The sequence below is a fragment of the Ipomoea triloba genome, chromosome 6 (genome assembly GCF_003576645.1).
Source record: "Ipomoea triloba cultivar NCNSP0323 chromosome 6, ASM357664v1".
NCBI classification, from domain to species: Eukaryota; Viridiplantae; Streptophyta; class Magnoliopsida; order Solanales; family Convolvulaceae; genus Ipomoea; species Ipomoea triloba.
The window spans coordinates 19,818,096-19,837,861 of record NC_044921.1 but is presented as its reverse complement, the minus strand read 5'-3'; the positions used below and the strand labels follow the sequence as shown (position 1 = coordinate 19,837,861).

The 19,766-nt window shown below is 32.0% G+C and overlaps 2 protein-coding genes across 2 annotated transcripts; both read right to left on the bottom strand.

Moving 5' to 3' along the window:
* Window positions 1–2,974: 2,974 nt before the first annotated feature.
* On the bottom strand, window positions 2,975–8,709 carry LOC116023628 (G-type lectin S-receptor-like serine/threonine-protein kinase At4g27290). The gene is made up of 9 exons (XM_031264630.1): window positions 8,668–8,709; window positions 8,225–8,476; window positions 4,785–6,090; window positions 4,555–4,674; window positions 4,240–4,364; window positions 3,945–4,155; window positions 3,600–3,837; window positions 3,366–3,516; window positions 2,975–3,283 (listed from the first exon to the last, which is right to left on the bottom strand). The coding sequence occupies exons 1-9, from the start codon at window positions 8,707–8,709 to the stop codon at window positions 2,975–2,977; spliced, it is 2,754 nt and encodes a 917-aa protein (XP_031120490.1).
* A 434-nt stretch (window positions 8,710–9,143) lies between these two features.
* LOC116023627 (G-type lectin S-receptor-like serine/threonine-protein kinase At4g27290) lies at window positions 9,144–12,241 on the bottom strand. The gene is made up of 7 exons (XM_031264629.1): window positions 10,957–12,241; window positions 10,717–10,833; window positions 10,401–10,525; window positions 10,106–10,316; window positions 9,769–10,006; window positions 9,535–9,685; window positions 9,144–9,452 (listed from the first exon to the last, which is right to left on the bottom strand). The coding sequence occupies exons 1-7, from the start codon at window positions 12,239–12,241 to the stop codon at window positions 9,144–9,146; spliced, it is 2,436 nt and encodes an 811-aa protein (XP_031120489.1).
* Window positions 12,242–19,766: the final 7,525 nt, after the last annotated feature.

Sequence of the window (19,766 nt, the reverse complement as noted above, 5' to 3'; positions counted from 1 at the left end):
GTTCGAATGAATATATCATTGGATATTATTTTTTTCATACTTTCTAATTTTATTTTGGAAAAAGAAATTGTAATGCAGTTTTCTTTTCCTCAATGAGTAATGCTACAGGATCCCTAAATTTTTCTTCTTGATCATGACATTATCTTATTGGATTCTTTAGTTTATTATTATTATTATTTTTGGATGATAAGGGAAACTCTACAACTCTTTCGGGTGTAGGTAAATCTGGCATTGTTAGCCGGCTAAGAACCACAAGAAGTAAACCAGCTTAGGTTATGATTCTTTAGTAATTTCACTACAAGTAGATGTAGTCACTCAATTCATGGGCATAAATATAAATCACACAATAGGAAACCTAGTAAAAATGTTAATTACAAATGATCCCATCATGTTGCAACACTGTTATTTGTTTTTTTTATTAGAGAAATGAGTGTTTTTTGCCCGTACATTTATATGTATTATTAGTATCAATTCTTCAATTGTCTATGTAAGTATTATTAATCCTTCAATTTTTCATAAAGTAGCATTTTTTGTCATTAATTAACAATAACTGTTAAAGATTGTTATCGCATGTATGAAGCCTACTAGTCAATATATGAATAAAATTGTAATTTGTAATTCTAAATTATTAAAGTCTTTGTTATTAAGTTAATCAACCAAAACCGTCAAAATCACTATTTCGTGAAAAGAGAAACCAAACTATGTAAAACCTTAGAATATTAACAATATTCATTATGTCAACAATTTGTAAAATGAAATTGCTATTTAATATTAGATATAATGACAAAAGAAATGCCATTTTCTCTTATTAATTATTTGTTTATTGTCTGTTTGGCTCGCACTTCGCATCATTTATTGTTTTTAATGGCTGCTAGGCGCAACTAGTGTAGAAGTTATATGAGTAAATTGGTCAAAGTTGCACTGCTTGACATCTTCTTCTTCTTCTTCTTCTTCTTTTTTTTTTTTAGCATATTGCTTGACATCTTTTATATATTTGTATACTCATATAATAAGGGGAAAAATAAGGAAATGAAATACCTGTTTACATTAATTTGTTAGGTGATGAGTTGTGTTTGTTGGTTAATAGTAAATGGATATTTATGTTGTTTTCAGATCTGGAAACAAATAATTAAAAATGAATAAAGATAATTCGTCCAACTTCATGGTACATGTCATAATTGAAGAATAAAAGGATAAAAATTATAAATCAAAAAGCAATTAGTTGCTGCTGATCTAATTGCTACATCAGGTATATCAATCATGTTTAAGGAATGTTTTCAAAAAAAAAAAAAAATCATGTTTAAGGAAAAAGGATCAAATAGACCTTTAAATATAATTAGCCCCATAAATTAACAACATTTTCAATTAGACCCTTCATCTCTTTCATTTTTATGTAATTAAGCCTATAACTTCTTGTTTTCAAAAAATAAAAAAAAGCCTATAACTTCTTAAATTTGTACAATTAGTTCAATTTGTAGGTAAATACAAAGTAATAGCAGGTAAACGTTATTTAAAAAAATTCAAAATTTACGAAAAAAAAAAGTAAAAAATAAAACTGGTCGGCTTCTATTATAATTTTAATATGTTGGCTATTAATATTATATGACCCAAAAGTACTATACATTCTATAGGTATTAATTAAATATATTATCACTAATCAATAACATAGAGGTGTAACTAGTTTTGTATAGAATTATTGTGAACATTAATATTAGGGATTAGGGATTCTCAAACTATTTGTTATTTAAACTATTCAGGGTCATACGAGTAAATAAACAAAACTAAATAATCTTTAGTGTTGACGATAAAATAGAAAAATATTATTGAATATATGATGATATCAAAATAATTTATAGCGCTACTAGTGTTAATATATATATATCTTAAATTCGTGAAAAAAAAATACTTATTGTAATAAGAAGAAGAGGCATATTAATCAGTGTATTTAAATATATTATCAATGTTCATATTTTCGTTATTATTAAATATACATATGATATTCTAGACAATTGTATTATAAAGAAGTGGTCGCCGATTTTTGTAATTTTTTTATTAATTTATTTGAATTAAAAATATTTTTTAAATTAAAAATTTTACCTATAATCTATATGTAACATGTTAATTAATTTAATTGTATAAAGTAAAAAAAATAGGAGTCTAATTGAAGCTTTTATTAATTTAAGGGGTTAATTGCACTTTTATTTATAGCTGAAGCTTATATTTGATCCTTATAGTCACTCTATTCTGATCATGGGTACACGTACTTGTGTGGACATGAACTCAATACAAAAACGACGTCGCAAGGTGGTCAGGATCGTGGCAGGATCCATCGTCGCCGATCAACTATCCCCCCCTTCGTCGATCTTGGCGAGGAGAGAGACAACCATCGCCGTCATCTCCATCATAGATTTGTTCAATTGTCTCTCATCAATCTGAACTATGAGGAATACAGGGTGGAAGACGATCGATGTCAAGATTACACAGTACATTAGCAATCACATAATAATGGATTCAGTAATCAAGTTGCTCAAAAATGAAAACACCAACGCTAACGTCGATGTCGGCTGAAGTCGCCGGCAATTTCATCAGCATTATCGGCAAGCCTTATATACCAGACGGCACATTTCCTCAGTTGCCCAAAAAAATTAAGGTTCTATTCTATCCAAAATAATTACATTTTACAGCAGTATTCACTCGAAATGGTGGGAGTAAATTAGAAGAGGGTGTGATTGAGTTAGAAGCAATAAAGGGAGATGCAGTGGGAGTAATACATAGAGAAATGCAATCGAAATTAAGTTGTTTACTTGTTTTCATCTACCTTCAAGAGTGATGAATATTGAGTAAGGAGTGGAGACAAAGTGGAAAAGTTGCACCCTGTTGGATAAGATGAAATGATATGGGGAGAAACAATCTTAATATTAATCTTAGTGTACATTTTGGTTATGTACCCACTCAAAAAATTATATTTTGTTTTTTATCTAGGTTCAAAAATGCTGAATGTCATCTTTGCACCTTCAGAGTGGTATATTTCCACATTTTTGGAAGATGCTTCAGTTGAATCCCTTTCCACAAAGAAGCCTGGCGCTTTAGGTTGAGGTAAAGCGACTTCCTCATTCTCCAACATGAAAACTACTGATGCCATTGTTGGTCTATCTTCTGGTAGTTTCGAAACACAAAGAAGAGCTACATGAATGCATCTTAGCACTTGAGATTCCACATAAGAGTCTCTCACACAATTATCCATTAGTTCTATAGGGTCACCATCCTTCCACAATAGCCATGCCTACAGTATAGTATAACCAAACTACTTATTCATCTTATTCAACAAATTAGTAAAAAGGTACAACAAAATCATATATACTTACATGACCCAGAAGATTGTGATCGTGGTCTAAATGATGAAACTTCCAGTTTTTTCTTCCACTAACTAGTTCTAATAGAATCACTCCAAGGCTGAAAACGTCTGATTTTACTGAAAAGTTGCCATCAATAACATACTCGGGTGACATATAACCACTGCATCCAAACATCAACACCAACTTAACTGTTATTAATTGATTAGCACAGTGCATTAATGTTTTGATGGTGATGAAACTTACTATGTTCCTACAATTCGCTTTGTTCTTGCCAGAGCATCGTCTTCTCCTACAATTTTAGCAAGGCCAAAGTCTGAAATCTTGGCGTTCAATTCAGCATCCAGTAATATGTTACTCGCCTTCAGATCTCTATGTATAATTCTTAATCTGGCGTCCTGGTGAAGATAAAGGAGTCCACGTGATATTCCCACAGCAATTTCAAAGCGTTTTTGCCAGGTAAGTATTCCTTTTCTGCTCTCATCTGCATACATATTATTGTTGATTCAGTTTTTTTTTTTTTTAGAGAGAAATTTAGTAGCTATTGTCAGAGTGATGGCTTTTTCGATTTAGAAGTCAAGAAAATCTAACCAAATATGAAGTAGTCCAAGCTATTGTTTGGCATATATTCATATATTAGTATCCTTTGTCCTCCCTCGGCACAGCAACCTTGAAGCGTGACAAGGTTTCTATGTTGAAGTTTTGCAATTATGATCACTTCATTCTCCCACTCCTGAGCACCTTGCCCAGAATATTCAGAAAGCTTCTTGACTGCTATATCTGTTCCAGTCGGTAGCTTACCCTGCAATAGGTTTACCAAAACATGTAATACTGTCTTTGATTCCTCAGCATATCTAAAGAGCCCAAGTTTCGTTCAATTCAATACCTTGTAAACAGGTCCAAATCCACCCTTTCCAATAAAATTATCAGAAGAAAAGTTGTTTGTTGCAGAGACAACAGTTTCCAAAGTGAATAATGGTAAATCAGAGTCTTCCTTGCAAATTTTAGCTCCTGTAAAATTGGAAATAGAATTTTTTTTAGAAATCATTGCTGTGAATGAAGAGTTTCTCTTATTACTGTGGGATAATAATTTCTCAAAACAGGTAGCCAAGCCAGATAGGAGTTCTGCTTCAGATTAGTAGTAATGGCTGAAAATATTTGACACTCAACATTGCATATTTAAGATGGTAAAAAATCTGACCTTTTTTCCTTTTATATAGTGCAAACCAAACCAAAAAGCTTAGAATAAGTATCCCTGAAATTATTGTTGGTATAACTATCTTCGTCACCTCTTGTTTCTTCTGTCCATTTTGAGAGATATCTGTAATGAATTATTTCCTAGGCTATCAGTCTTAGAACTTCAAATGTAAGATTGATCAAGTCAAGAATATGATCTGAATAAGTGTAAATTGCACTTGAAAATGCTCTTACCAGAATCTGATGCAGCAATCCTCACGTACAGATCTTGATCAACTTGATCAAATGTCCTAATATCAGTTAGGTCTCCAAACCAGAGCAAGCATCCACTTCCACCATCTCTTACATCTACATTAGAATAAGCTGTACAGCTGCAATTTTTCAAGCACAATTTCTTACATTCCTCAAGGCCAATGCTCCTGTCATACCAGGAACGCCGTGTGTCTGGCATTTTTACACCTGTGTATATATAAAACCTGTCAGCATCCCCACAATCCAATTGAGTTCTCCGGACACACCCATTTGACCAATCTGTTGCATCCCACTCTTGTGGATATTTTGGGATAAATCCTTTCAGACAGTCACAGGGAGGGGAGCTGTTGATATTGCACTTGCCATAAGCTCCACACATCCCATAATGGTCACAGTTATCTATTGGTGATGTCAAGTAAACAATCCAGCTTTTGGTGCGCTCAATCCATATTAAGCGGTTAATCATGCCAGTTGGAGTGATTACAACCCTGCTAGGAACTGAGTTATCTTTAAGCTCATATGTGTAGTATACCTCTCTGTCATTCGAAATATACTCAAACCTATAGTAGGGATTTTCTCTAATGTTAGGCGCTCCAGTACACATCACTCCATTCCAAGCCCCAGGTCTAAAAATAGGAGATTTGTTTGCACCTGTGAACTGAATAATTTCAGGGAATCCATTAATATCCATCATGTGTGTGTATTTACCTAAAGCAGGATCATCAGCGCTCTTCCACGAGGTCATGGACCAGGCATGACCAGTGGCTAAGTTACGGCCTAGCTTCATGCCTGGTAGCAAAGTATTACCAGGATAATCAAAACTCTGCCAGGCATAATTGTTTGAACTATGGCCATTTCCCTCTCTCACAACAAGATTTCCAGTGTCCAAAAGCCTGGCCACTGGATTTTTCAAGGATGTTGATGAATTTGATGACCAGATTTCTTCATTGCTACCATCTAGGAGTATTAGGATCCCATTGTCTTTGAGCATTAGCTTGCCAGAAGTGTTGTTTAGCGGAGTATCTCCGTTAGCAACCCAGGCCACATCCTTAGTTGGTATGTTGCTGTACCAAATGCCAATGTATCGTTTGTTGGAACTTCCGGGGCTAAAAAATCCAAGCTCAAAGTTGCCACCAGCTGAAACTATGGTTCTGCCATCTGTGACGGGTTGATCAGTGGATATGGTGTCTGCTGAGGTGCAAAATGTTAATAGGGATAGTAAAATGGAGCAAAAGAAGTAGTGTCTGAGCCCTTCCACAGACTTCATTTTTCTGTTTTCTGAGGTTTTCTGCATGAAGTTTATAAATCGTATGCAGGATAAAAACTGAAAAATGTTGTAGATTCTATTTTGACAAAAAGGACAAGCATTGTTTCATGGAAGAAGAGATTGTTGCTTAATGAAACCTCTTTCTCCCATTGAAATGGCTCTGTTTTCTAAATTCGACAAAAAAAAAAAAAAAAAAAAAAAAGAAGACATCGGAGAAATCCATGATTGAATTCAAACTCAGCTGGAGAGGAACTTATAGTGCTAAGGAAGCTGAGGCAGTAGCAATCAGGGAATCGCTTGGCTGGCTCATATCCAATAACTTTGACAATGAAATTGCTATTTAATAATATAATGACAAAAAAAATGCTATTTTCTCTTATTAGTTATTTATTGTTTGTTTGTTTGGCTCGCACTTCACATCATTTATTGTTTTTAATGGCTGCTAGGTGCAAGAAGTGGACTGCTTGACATCCTTTATATATTTGTTTACTCATATAATAAGGGGGGAAAAACTGTTTACATTAATTTGTTAGGTGATGAGTTGTGTTTGTTGGTTAATACTCAAATGAATATTTATGTTGTTTTCAGATCTGGAGACAAATAATTAACAATGAATAAAGATAATCCGTCCAACTTCATGGTACATATCATAATTGAAGAATAAAAGGATAAAAATTATAAATTAAAAAGCAGATTAGTTACTGCTGATCTAATTGCCAGATCAGGTGTATCAATCATTTATTCTTCAGTAATTCAAATAAAGTAGTTTTTCGTTGGGCCAAGAGTATAAATTCTAAATATATATACTAAGGTGTAATTAGATTCTTGACTAAAATAATTCTAATTAAACTCTTAAATTTGTAAAATCAATTTAATTATTTTTTAAAAAAAATTATGGGTTCTCTTCTTATGTGGGCAATGGATGGCATAAATATATACCAAAATTCAATTTTGTTTTTATATGATAATAATGATGGACGTTTTGTTGTTGTTGTGTTATATATATATATATATATACATATATATATATATACACACTTATGTGGGCAATGGATGTCATAAATATATACCAAAATGCAATTTTGTTTTTATATGATGATAATGATGGACATTTTGTTGTTGTTGTGTTATATATATATATATATATATATAGGGTCATGTTCAGGTGTGGCCGCGCCCTTACGTGCGGCCGTACGGTTTACACCACTCAATGTTAATAAATGCACCACTCAATGTTACGGAATACACCACTCAGTGGTGTATTTCTTAAATATGAAATACACCACTCAATGTTATTGAGTGGTGCATTTCGTAACATTGAGTGGTGCATTTCTTAACATTGAGTGGTGTAAACCGCACGGCCACACCTAAGAGCACGGCCACATTTGAATAAAAATCTATATATATATATATATATATTTATTTATTTATTTATTTGTGATAAAAGTTATAATATAATAATATTATTTAATTTGATTTGTTTCTTTCTGCCATTGAAAAATGTGAAAGATATGTGTCGTTTTCTATTTGTTTAAATCAAACATTATTTATTGAATTAATTTCACTTTTAGTCTCACGACTATTGGGGTCCTATTACTTTGAATGCACAACTTTTAATTTTTATTTATTTTTTTTAAATGGTGCCTTCCTTCACTTCTTTTTAAAAAAAATCATTCTTGGTCCTTCTGGCAAAATATTGTTGGATGCTATTTTTGAGGGGTAAAATGGTCTACTTAGGTGATAGTTTACATTATCAGTCGAATTAATATGACTTTTGGTTTCATACTTTTGGGGTCCTTTTAATTTCAGTGTACTACTTTTTTATTTTTTCAATTTTGGTGCCTAACTTCGAAACGACCAAGAATGATTAAAAGAAATGAAGTTATGCACCAAAATTGAAAAGAATTAAAGTTGTACACTCAAAGTAATAACATCCAATAGTCGTAAGATCAACAGTGAAATTAATTCTAATTCAGTGTAAACACACATTTCAATTTTCCATGTCTATTTCAATATCTTTTTCATGAAACACATTTGATGGTTTAGATAGGTATCCTTTTGAGTCAGAAGAACATAAACTCCTCAACTCTTCTTTAGAGTGAAGACAACCTTTTTCTTCCAAATTATCTGATTTACTACATGCTTTTTATTTCACCTTCCTACTTTTAGGCTCATTAACTTCTGGGATTACATTAGCAATCTCATCAAATTCTACAAAAACACTAGAATTGTCATTCACTTCTCTAAAAACACTGGAATTGTCATTCACATTGTCTTCAACCCCAACATCACATGAAGGACCTTCACCAGCTTCAATTTCCCAATCTTCCAAAGTCCTAGTAGTACTTTCTGATTGCACCCATAACTCATTTGAAATGTATCCCTCTGCCTCTGCCTCATATTCCCGCTAGTCATCTACAAACATGTCAACCTCCTTATTTTTTTGGTATTTCATGCATAATACTCAATAGTTCATTATTTGTTTGAATCTTTCTAACTTTTGGATAATTCCTAGAGCCGTATTTATACCAAAAGTTAACCTTTATCACTAAACTTTAAATTAACTTTTCACCATTTTCCTTAATTCCAAAATACTACCTTTTTTACTAGAGAAGTTGTCAAAGTACTCAATTCTGTCATTCCTATATATTGAACTCTAAGACTCTAACACTAACTCCGATCCCCACCATAATATAGTTTTAGAGTATGAATATCCAGTTTATCATTTGTATAATGGAAGTACAATACAAAATAATCTCAACAACTACATTCGTTTCATTTATCTGATTGAACAAAGTACTGAGGACCATAGATACTTTTCAATTTCATTAAACTGAGATGTTGGGCAAAACACATTAAGGTTTCATTAATTATGTTTTAATTAGTTCAGAAGGGTTGGGAAGATTTGCAGAAGAAAAAGAAAGAAATTTAGAGAAAACATAAGAAAGCAAACTGATAATTCTCATTCATTCCATCTATATTGTTTTCTCCACATCCTCTGAAAATTTAAACAAAAGTAGTAAAATAACAAAAATAACAAGATATAATAACACTCAAAAAATTATATGTTGTTTTTATCTAGGTTCAAGAATGCTGAATGTCATCTTTGCAACTTCAGAGTGGGATGTTTCCTCATTTGTAGAAGATGCTTCAGTTGAATTCCTTTCCACAAAGAAGCCTGGCTCTTTAGGTTGAGGTAAAGCGACTTCCTCATTCTCCAACATGGAAACCACCGATGTCATTGTTGGTCTGTCCTCTGGTAGTTTCGAAACACAAAGAAGAGCTAAATGAATGCATCTTAGCACTTGAGATTCCACATAAGAGTCTCTCACACAATTATCCATTAGTTCTATAGGGTCACCATCACTCCACAATAGCCATGCCTACAGCATAGTATTACCAAACTAGTCATTCATCTTACTCAACAAATTAGTAAAAAGGTACAACAAAATCATATATACTTACATGACCCAGAAGAGTGTGATGGTGGTCTAAATGATGAAACTTCCTGTTCTTTCTTCCACTAACTAGTTCTAATAGAATCACTCCAAGGCTGAAAACGTCTGATTTTACTGAAAAGTTGCCATCAATAACATACTCGGGTGACATATAACCACTGCATCCAAACATCAACACCAACTTAACTGTTATTAATTGATTAGCACAGTGCATTAATGTTTTGATGGTGATGAAACTTACTATGTTCCTACAATTCGCTTTGTTCTTGCCAGAGCATCGTCTTCTCCTACAATTCTAGCAAGGCCAAAGTCTGAAATCTTGGCGTTCAATTCAGCATCCAGTAATATGTTACTCACCTTCAGATCTCTATGTATAATTCTTAATCTGGCGTCCTGGTGAAGATAAAGGAGTCCACGTGATATTCCCACAGCAATTTCAAAGCGTTTTTGCCATGTAAGTATTCCTTTTCTGCTCTCATCTGCATACATATTATTGTTGATTCAGTTTTGTATGAGAAATTCAGTAGCTATTGTTGGACTGCTGGTTTTTTTCAATTTAGAAGTCAAGAAAATCTAACCAAATATGAAGTAGTCCAAGCTATTGTTTGGCATATATTCATATATTAGTATCCTTTGTCCTCCCTCGGCACAGCAACCTTGAAGCCTGACAAGGTTTCTATGTTGAAGTTTTGCAATTATGCTCACTTCATTCTCCCACTCCTGAGCACCTTGCCCAGAATATTCAGAAAGCTTCTTGACCGCTATTTCGGTTCCAGTTGGTAGCTTACCCTGCAATAGTTTTATCAAAGCATGCAATACTGTCTTTGATTCCTCAGCATGACTAAAAAGCCCAAGTTTTGTGCAATTAAATACCTTGTAAACAGGTCCAAATCCACCCTTTCCAATAAAATTATCAGAAGAAAAGTTGTTAGTTGCAGAGACAACAGTTTCCAAAGTGAATAATGGTAAATCACAGTCTTCCTTGCAAATTTTAGCTCCTGTAAAATCGGAAATAGAATTTTTTTTAGAAATCATTGCTGTGAATGAAGAGTTTCTCTTATTACTGTGGCATAATAATTTCTCAAAATAGGTAGCCAAGCCAGATAGGAGTACTGATTCCGGCTAGTAGTAATGGCTGAAAAATATTTGACACTCAACGTTGCATATTTAAGGTGGTAAAAGATCTGACCTTTTTTCCTTTTATATAGTGCAAACCAAACCAAAAAGCTTAGAATAAGTATCCCTGAAATTGTTGGTATAACTATCTTCGTAACCTCTTGTTTCTTCTGTCCATTTTGAGAGATATCTGTCATGAATTATTTCCCAGCCTATCAGTCATAGAACTTCAAATGTGATGCCACATAAGTAGATTGATCAAGTCAATAATATGATCTGAATAAGTGTAAAATGCTCTTGAAAATACTCTTACCAGAATCTGATGCAGCAATCCTCACGTACAGATCTTGATCAACTTGATCAAACGTCCTAATATCAGTTAGGTCTCCAAACCAGAGCAAGCATCCACTTCCACCATTTCTTACATCAACATTAGAATAAGCTGTACAGCTGCAATTTTTCAAGCACAATTTCTTACATTCCTCAAGGCCAATGCTCTTGTCATACCAGGAATGCCGTGTGTCTGGCATTTTTATACCTCTATATATGTAAAACCTGTCAGCATCCCCACAATCCAATTGAGTTCTCCGGACACACCCATTTGACCAATCTGTTGCATCCCACTCTTGTGGATATTTTGGGATAAATCCTTTCAGACAGTCACAGGGAGGGGAGCTGTTGATATTGCACTTGCCATAAGCTCCACATATCCCATAATGGTCACAGTTATCTATTGGTGATGTCAAGTAAACAATCCAGCTTTTGGTGCGTCCAATCCATACTAAGCGGTCAACCATGCCAGTTGGAGTGATTACAACCCTGCTAGGAACTGAGCTATCTTTAAGCTCATATGTGTAGTATATCTCTCTTTCATTCATAATAAACTCAAACGTATAGTAGGGATTATCTTTAATGCTAGGCACGCCAGTAAACATCTCTCCATTCCAAGTTCCAGGTCTAAAAATAGGAGATTTGTTTGCACCTGTGAGCTGAAAAATTTGAGGGAATCCATTATTGTCCATCATGCGTGTGTGTTCGCCTAAAGCAGGATCATCAGCGCTCTTCCACGAGGTCAGGGACCAAGCATGACCGGTGGCTAAGTTCCGGCCAAGCTTCATGCCTGGTAGAAAAGTATTACCAGGATAATCAAAACTCTGCCAGGCAGATCTTTGGGAACTATGGCCATTTCCCTCACTCACAACGAGATTTCCAGTGTCCAAAAGCCTGGCCACTGGATTTTTCAAGGATGTTGATGAATTTGATGACCAGATTTCTTCATTGCTACCATCTAGGAGTACTAGGATCCCATTGTCTTTGAACATTAGCTTGCCAGAAGTGTTGTTTAGCGGAGTTTCTCTGTTAGCAACCCAGACCACATCCTTAGTTGGTATCTTGCTGTACCAAATTCCAATATATCGTTTCTTCGATCTTCCGGGGCTGAAAAATCCAAGCTCAAAGTTGCCACCAGCTGAAACTATGGTTCTGCCATCTGTGATTGGTTGATCTGTGGTTATGGTGTCTGCTGAGGTGCAAAATGTTAATAGGGATAGTAAAATGGAGCAAAAGAAGTAGTGCCTCAGCCCTTCCACTGACTTCATTTTTCTGTTTTATGAGGTTTTCTGCATGAAGTTTATAAATTCAATGCTGGATAAAAACTGAAAAATGTTGTACAATCTGTTTTGAGAACGTTGTACTTAGCATTGCTTATTTATTTTTATTGTTTATTTGTCTCTCACTTCGCATCATTTATTGTTTTTAATTGCTGCCAGCTGCAAGTTATATAGTTTACATTAATTTGTTAAGTGATGAGTTGTGCTTGTTGGATAATAGTCAATGGATATTTATGCTGTTTTCAGATCTGGAAACAAATAATTAAAAATGAATAAAGATAATCCCTCCAACTTCATGGTACATATCATAATTGATGAAGAATAAAAGGAAATTATAAAATTAAAAAGCAGATTATTTGTTACTGATCTAATTGCCCGATCAGGTGTATCAATCATTTCTTTCAAATAAAGTAGTTGTTGGTTGGGCCATGAGCATAAATTCTAAATATATATACTAAGGTGTAATTAAATTCTTGACTACAAAATTTCTAATTAAACTCTTAAATTTGTAAAATTAATTAATTTAATTATTTTTTTAAAAATAATACTTCTTAGTTCTTATTGAAAAAGATCTCTGTTTTCACAAAAAAAAAAAAAAAAAAAAAAAAGAAGAAGAAGAAGAAGAAGAAGAAGAAAGATGATGGGTTCTCTTCTTATGTGGACAATGGATGTGATAAATATATATCGAAATGTAATTTTGTTTTTATATGATGATAATGATGGACATTTTGTTGTTGTTGCTGCTATGGATTCTGTGAGAACACTTCCATTGGAGACAAATAAGAACTAATCTCAGTTTTACATTTGTAAAAATTCGACGAATTTGATCAATTTATAAATTTTTTTAAAAAAAAAAACAAAGACGCAGTGACAGTTTTGTAATTATCATCAATTGCATTATGCAAACTTTAACACTTAATATACAATAAGCAATCTTTAACAACTAAATATGCAAACCGGTAAATTCTATAAAATCAACGAAAAAGCTCAATTTTTTAAAATATAAATGGTAAATGTTAGACCTTAAGCAGTAAAAAGTGAACCATCGGACCAAAACAAAATTAAAAACTCAGTCACAAAATTCTAAAATCAATACCCTAATTGCAATGTATTTTTGCATTTTTGTAAGTATAAACTTTTAATAATAAATATGCAAAATGATAACATTAAATTAAATGTGCAAAACGTTAATACTAAATAACATATATTAGTCTTAATGTTTGCATAGTAAAGTTGATGATAATTATGAAATTGTCACCGCATTTTTTTTAAAATCTGATCTGGTGCGTTTAATTTTTCCAGATATAAGGTTGTGATTAGTTCTTAGTTTTCTCATACGACCATGTTCTCATGTGATCCAATACATACATACATACGTACATACATACGTACATACATACATACATACATACATACATACATACATACATATATATATATATATATATATATATATATATATATATATATATATATATATATATATATATATATATATATAATTCAGTTCCCCTGCGTTTGTGCGGTTAAATATGAACAATTGATATTGCCTAAATCAACGTCCAGGATTAACAATGATTAAAAAAATGCAGTGGTAATTTGGTCTTTTTGCATCTAGGTCAAACTTAAGGTGCATGATTTTTGTATTGTGTGGCTTAATGTTCATCAGTTGTTGAAAACTTAAGTGTGTCGATCTAAAATTTTAGGTGTGTGATTTTCTTTCTTAAGATGCGTAGTTTTGTGCTTAAGGTGCATCAATTGTTGAAACTTAAGGTGCATCGACCAAAAGCTTTAGGTGCGTGGTTTTCCTTTTTAAGGTGCGTGATTTGTATGCTTGAGGTGCGTTACTTGTTGAAACTTAAAATGTTCCATTTTAAAACTTTAGGTGCATGATTTGTATGCTTGAGGTGCATCAGTTGTTGAAACTTAAGGTGCTCCATTTTAAAACTTTAGGTGCGTGATTAGTGTTCTTAATGTGCGCCATTTTAAAACTTTAGGTGTGTGATTTGTGTTTTTAAGGGTGTTTTTATTTTTTTTGCTTAAGGTGCGTAGTTTGTGTACTTAAGATGAACCATTTTAATGCTTAAGGTGCGTCTTTTTGTGTTAACTGCACAACCGCATGGAAACTTATATTTGCATCTGATCCACTCCATATATATATATATATATATATATAGGGTCATAATCAGGTGTAGCTACGCCTTAACGTGCGGTTAGTGCGGCCGCACCACTATGTATACAAATATACACCACTCAATGTTAGAAAATCCACAGCACAAATATGTACCATTAGGTACGCATCACCAAAAAAAACACCACTAGGTATGAAAATATATACCATACAGTGTTAGGAAATGCACCATTAGGAGCAGGGGAGTATGGTGCATTATTTTTGGTGTGTGGTGTGTTTCTCTGGTGTTTTTGTATATTTTCATTGTGGTGTATTTTCTAACATTGAGTGGTGTATATTTGTATACATAGTGGTGACCAGCCGCACGGGAAGCCACAGCCACATTTAAACAGATGTATATATATATATATATATATATATATATATATATATACACACACACACAGACATACTTATTTATTTATTGTTTTTGCAACTCCTATTTCCTTTGTGGTAAAAATTAAAATATAATAATATTATTTAATTTGATTTGTTTCTTTCGGCCATTGAAAAATGTAAAAGATATGTATTGTATTCTATTTATTTAAATCAAACATTATTCATTGAATTAATTTCATTTTTGAACACACAACTATTGGAGTCATATTACTTTGAGTCTCACAACTTTTATTTAAAAAATAAAAAATAAAAATTGGTCCCTACCTTTACTTTTTAAAAATCATTCTTGGTCCTACCCTTCCGGCTGTCATTTTTGAAGGGTAAAATGGTCTACTTAGATGATAGTTTATATTATCAGTCGAATTAATATCACTTTTGGTCTCATATTTTTGGGGTCTTACTAATTTCAGTGTATTACTTTTTAATTTTTAATTTTTTATTTTGGTGCCTAACTTCATATGAATTGACATCTCAAAATTTTATGAATTGTTGGAAAAATGATTAGGTGCTAGGCTAAACATGAGGTGTTTGCAGTGAAATTTGATATTTTTCCTTTATTTTGATTGATTATCACTAGAGTTGACCATTTTACCCCTCAAAAAATAACATTTGGCAAGATTTGGTCATCAATTTGGCCGGAATGACCAAGAATGATTAAAGTCATGATATCCAATTGTCGTGGGACCAAAAGTGAAATTAATTATAATTCATTGTAACACACATTTTAATTTTTTGTCTTTGACAAAAATTTTCTCCACTTTAGGAATTTAAATAAAAAAAATTATTATCTAATCAATATTTTGGAAAAAAATTTAATATTTCAAAATATCAAGAAGAGTTTGTAAGAGGAAGAGGTCACATATAACTGGTACAATTTGGGTCTCAAACATATATACAAGAAAAACCTATGAATTTATAGACTATAACCTCATTACATCTTTTTAATTACTCTGCAGATTTATTGATATGTTATTTTTACATCTCAAGAACTTGGACCTACCATTGATTGTGATATCACTATCAAATTTCATTTTAGTTGTGGTTCTTGAATCCCTTTTCCTCAACTGTTCACAGTAATCCCAAAGCATTTCAAACTGCTTGTAAGTTGTAATCATCACCATAAATTTCCTTATGTTGGCATTTCAATTCTTAGCCCTCCATGATTGATGTTTGCTAATGCCACAATTGAATTTCTTCTTGACTTGCTTTTGAAATTGAACTCTACTCCATGAATAAGAAGTTTTGAACTCATCTTGATAATACTTAGCAAGAAAACCACCATTGATATTCTTACTATCATTTTGGACTCCACATGTATGCTTTGAAATGTAACTTTTAATTGTGAATAGGTAAGTAGTTGTGATTACTTTTTGAAGCATACATCTTCCACTTACAATAATCTACCTTACATGCAACTAAAATTCTGCAAAGTTCAATCTTTGTAATTATGTCTTTTCCTAAATGCTTGGTGAAATTTTACAGCCTATTTGAATTCATTCCTTATTATAATTAACTATCATGCCTTCAACAAACTTGAATTCTTCTTTTTTCAATATCTTTTTCATGAAACACATTTGATGATTTGGATAGGTATCCTTTTGACTATTTTTCAATATCTTTTTCATGAATCACATTTGATGATTTGGATAGGTATCCTTTTGAGTCAGAGGAATATAAACTCTTCAACTCTCCTTTAAAATGAAGATATAGTCTTTTTCTTCCAAATTATCTGATTCACTACCTGCTCTTTATTTCACCTTCCTACTTTTATTATGGTTTGCATCAAATTGTCAAAGTCATCATTTGCATGCAAGTTAATTTATTAGAATTATAATTACTGTATTAAAAATATAAATTACATGTCTAACTCTTAGGCTAGCATTTCTTTGCATGTTAGAGTGAAACCATAATAGTTTAAACAATTACGTTTCCAATAAACATTTAGGGTGTGTTTGGTTCGCACATGAAAATCGGAATCGGAATAGAAATCAAATACTTGGTAATGGTAATGGATTTTGGTGAAAGTATTTTGCATGTTTGGTAGTAGGGTGGAATTGGAATGAGTACACATATTGTTGTTTGGTTATGTATGATCCTATAATGAGAATAAAGATTTTAAAAATACAAGAACAAAAAATTCTAATAGGTGATACTAATGGGATGTGAGGTTATTTAAGGGAATAAAATAATATAATAGAGGGTAAAGAAGGAAAATCATAAATAATTACTAAAATCAAAATAATATGAACCATTCGTGTAAGTAAATAATTACAACCAATATTTTTTCTTCTCCTTAGAGCCCTAACTTTATGGGCTCTCTTATTAAGATGGTAGACTTTGTGTTATGCGTGGTGTAAAAATTATGTGCCTATAGAACATAAATTATCTAACAAAATCATCATATTTGAAATTAAGTAAATATATAACATGTGTATGTGTCGTGTGTCCCCTTTCTTCGTAGAGCCCGTGTATTGTAAGTGATCCGAACCTGCCCGGAGCGAGCCTCCCATAGAGGCAAGTGAAGTTGGTGAGCCGGGTAAATTCTGTATCTTAAGAGTATGAATTTTATACTTGAAATAAATTAGTAGATGTGTAAAGACATAGAAAATAGGGAAACTACAGAATCAGTTAAAATTTAAAGATTAAAATGACATAATTTTGATCCAAGGTTCAAAATTCACGATATAAATTACCGATATTTATCAGCATTTTTCGGCGACAACGAGTCATTTGAGACGGCAGATTACACGATTTTAAAATGTTTTGATTAGGTAAATTGGCATGGGTCAACTCACACTACAAAAGTGAATAGTAGGAATAAAGTAAAGAGACATGATATTTTATGTGAAAACTTAAATGAAAAAATCACGAACTTTTTGGGCTGGGGCAAGTTGAAATGATATGGAGAGATACAATATAATATATCTTAATATTAATCTTAGTGTCCATTTTGGTTATGTACCCACTCAAAAAATTATATGTTGTTTTTATCTAGATTCAAGAATGCTGAATGTCATCTTTGCAACTTCAGAGTGGGATGTTTCCTCATTTGTAGAAGATGCTTCAGTTGAATTCCTTCCCAAAAAGAAGCCAGGCTCTTCAGGTTGAGGTAAAGCGATTTCCCAAATAGGGCATAAGACAGACATTTGCAATTTTCAAGAATATAAATCCTGAGTTTGTTGGTTTCATCTATAACCTAAAAAAATATAAACAAGTTGTTTATGGATCATGCATCAATAGTCTTCCTTCAATACCATCTTCGCAGTAATAACTAAGACTAGAGCTACTCCACATCATTCATAATTTTCCACCATCATGTAAGCACATTTCTAGATAGCCAATTAAAAACTAAAAAGAATGCTCAGAATTAAAAATGCTAAAAACAACTCAAAAAATTGCGAAATATAAATACAAAATTGTAAATAAATTATGAAAATAAACAACAAAACTAAAAATAAGTATACAGAACACCAAAAAAGAATAATGAATAAAAAAAAAAAGAGAGAACTTTAAAAACTGAAAAGAATACTTGAAAACGCTAAAAGTCATTTTAAAAACTAAAAAGAACACTTGAAAACGCTAAATATTGTTTTAAAAACTAAAAAAAATACTTTAAAATGTTAAAAATTATTTTAAAAACAAAAAATAATACTTGAAAAAGTTAAAAATCTTTATTATTTGAAAATACTAAAAATCTTTATTAGTTGAAAATACTAAAAATCATTATTAGTTGAAAAAACTAAAAATCATTATTATTTGAAAAAAAAGTAAATAAGATACTTAAACACTAAAAATCATTTAAATACTAAAAGAATACTTGAAAATGGTGAAAATCATTTTTAAAATAAAAAAGGGAGAAGAACTCAAAAATGTAAGAAAACAAGATTAAGAATGCAAATATTTTCTAAAAAATATTAACTCTGAAAAGCATTAAATAAAACTAAAATGAACACTGAAAACTTGAAGAAAACATAACTCAAAAAGCTTTGAGAAATATAAATACCTAAATATAAAATAAACTTTGTAAATACACAGCTAAACAATAAAAAGATATATATTATCAAAGATAGAAACAATACAAAAGATAGATATTATCAAAGAGAGAACCTTTAAAAACCAGAAAGAATACTTAAAATCTGGAAATTATTTTAAGAACTACAAAATACTTTAAAACACTGAAAATTATTTTTAAAATCAAAAAGAGTAAAAACAAACTGAAAATCACTTAAAAACTAAAAAGATCAATAGAAGATGCTGAAAATAATTTCAACAACTAAAAGAACACTTTAAACCACTGAAATCATACTCAATTCACCTTATATACTGCAGTGTGTCAAAATATTCCAATTCAATATATAAAAACAAATGAAACAAATAATGATCAAAGTACCCAAATCCCTATCAAGAAGAATCAATACGAATTCACCTTTAAGTAACAGCAGAATGTGTAAAAAAAACCCATTTCACTACATAAAAAATAACTGGAACAATTAATCATAAAAGCACACCAATCGAAAAGAATCAATATATTAAAACAATTCACCTTATATTAAAACAAAGTTGATCAAAATAAAACAATTCAATATATCCACACATAAAACACTTCACACAAGCACCAACCAAAAAAAATCAATATAGATTCACCTTATGTTGAAGCGCACTGTCAACCCAATAGCCACAATTAATTACTACGAATTAACAAAAACCTATAAATTAATACTGCCACAGAGACAAAACCCATACGCAAAAAGATATACAATTGAATAACAACAATATTTTGTGAAAGATAAACCCAAAGACCCAAGAAAATCACCGACTAAACCCAAGACCCAAGAAAATCACCGACCTCGAGATTTTAGACAGAGAGCAACGTAGAGGAGAATCGAAAACCCTTCTATTGTAGTCATCGCGGGGGGGGGGGGGGGGGGGGGGGGGGGTGGATTT

What these genes read in the sequence shown, in the direction of transcription:
- LOC116023628 (XM_031264630.1), bottom strand. Translation starts at nt 8,709, where the DNA reads ATGACAGAATTGAGTACTTTGACAACTTCTCTAGTAAAAAAG. An exon ending in GATTGCTGCATCAGATTCTG is followed by an intron (nt 4,675 to 4,784) that starts GTAAGAGCATTT and finishes AATTCATTACAG; the next exon opens with ATATCTCTCAAAATGGACAG. An exon ending in ATCACAATCTTCTGGGTCAT is followed by an intron (nt 3,284 to 3,365) that starts GTAAGTATATAT and finishes ACTATACTGTAG; the next exon opens with GCATGGCTATTGTGGAAGGA.
- LOC116023627 (XM_031264629.1), bottom strand. Translation starts at nt 12,241, where the DNA reads ATGAAGTCAGTGGAAGGGCTGAGGCACTACTTCTTTTGCTCCATTTTA. An exon ending in GATTGCTGCATCAGATTCTG is followed by an intron (nt 10,834 to 10,956) that starts GTAAGAGTATTT and finishes AATTCATGACAG; the next exon opens with ATATCTCTCAAAATGGACAG. An exon ending in CTTGGACTACTTCATATTTG is followed by an intron (nt 10,007 to 10,105) that starts GTTAGATTTTCT and finishes ATATGTATGCAG; the next exon opens with ATGAGAGCAGAAAAGGAATA.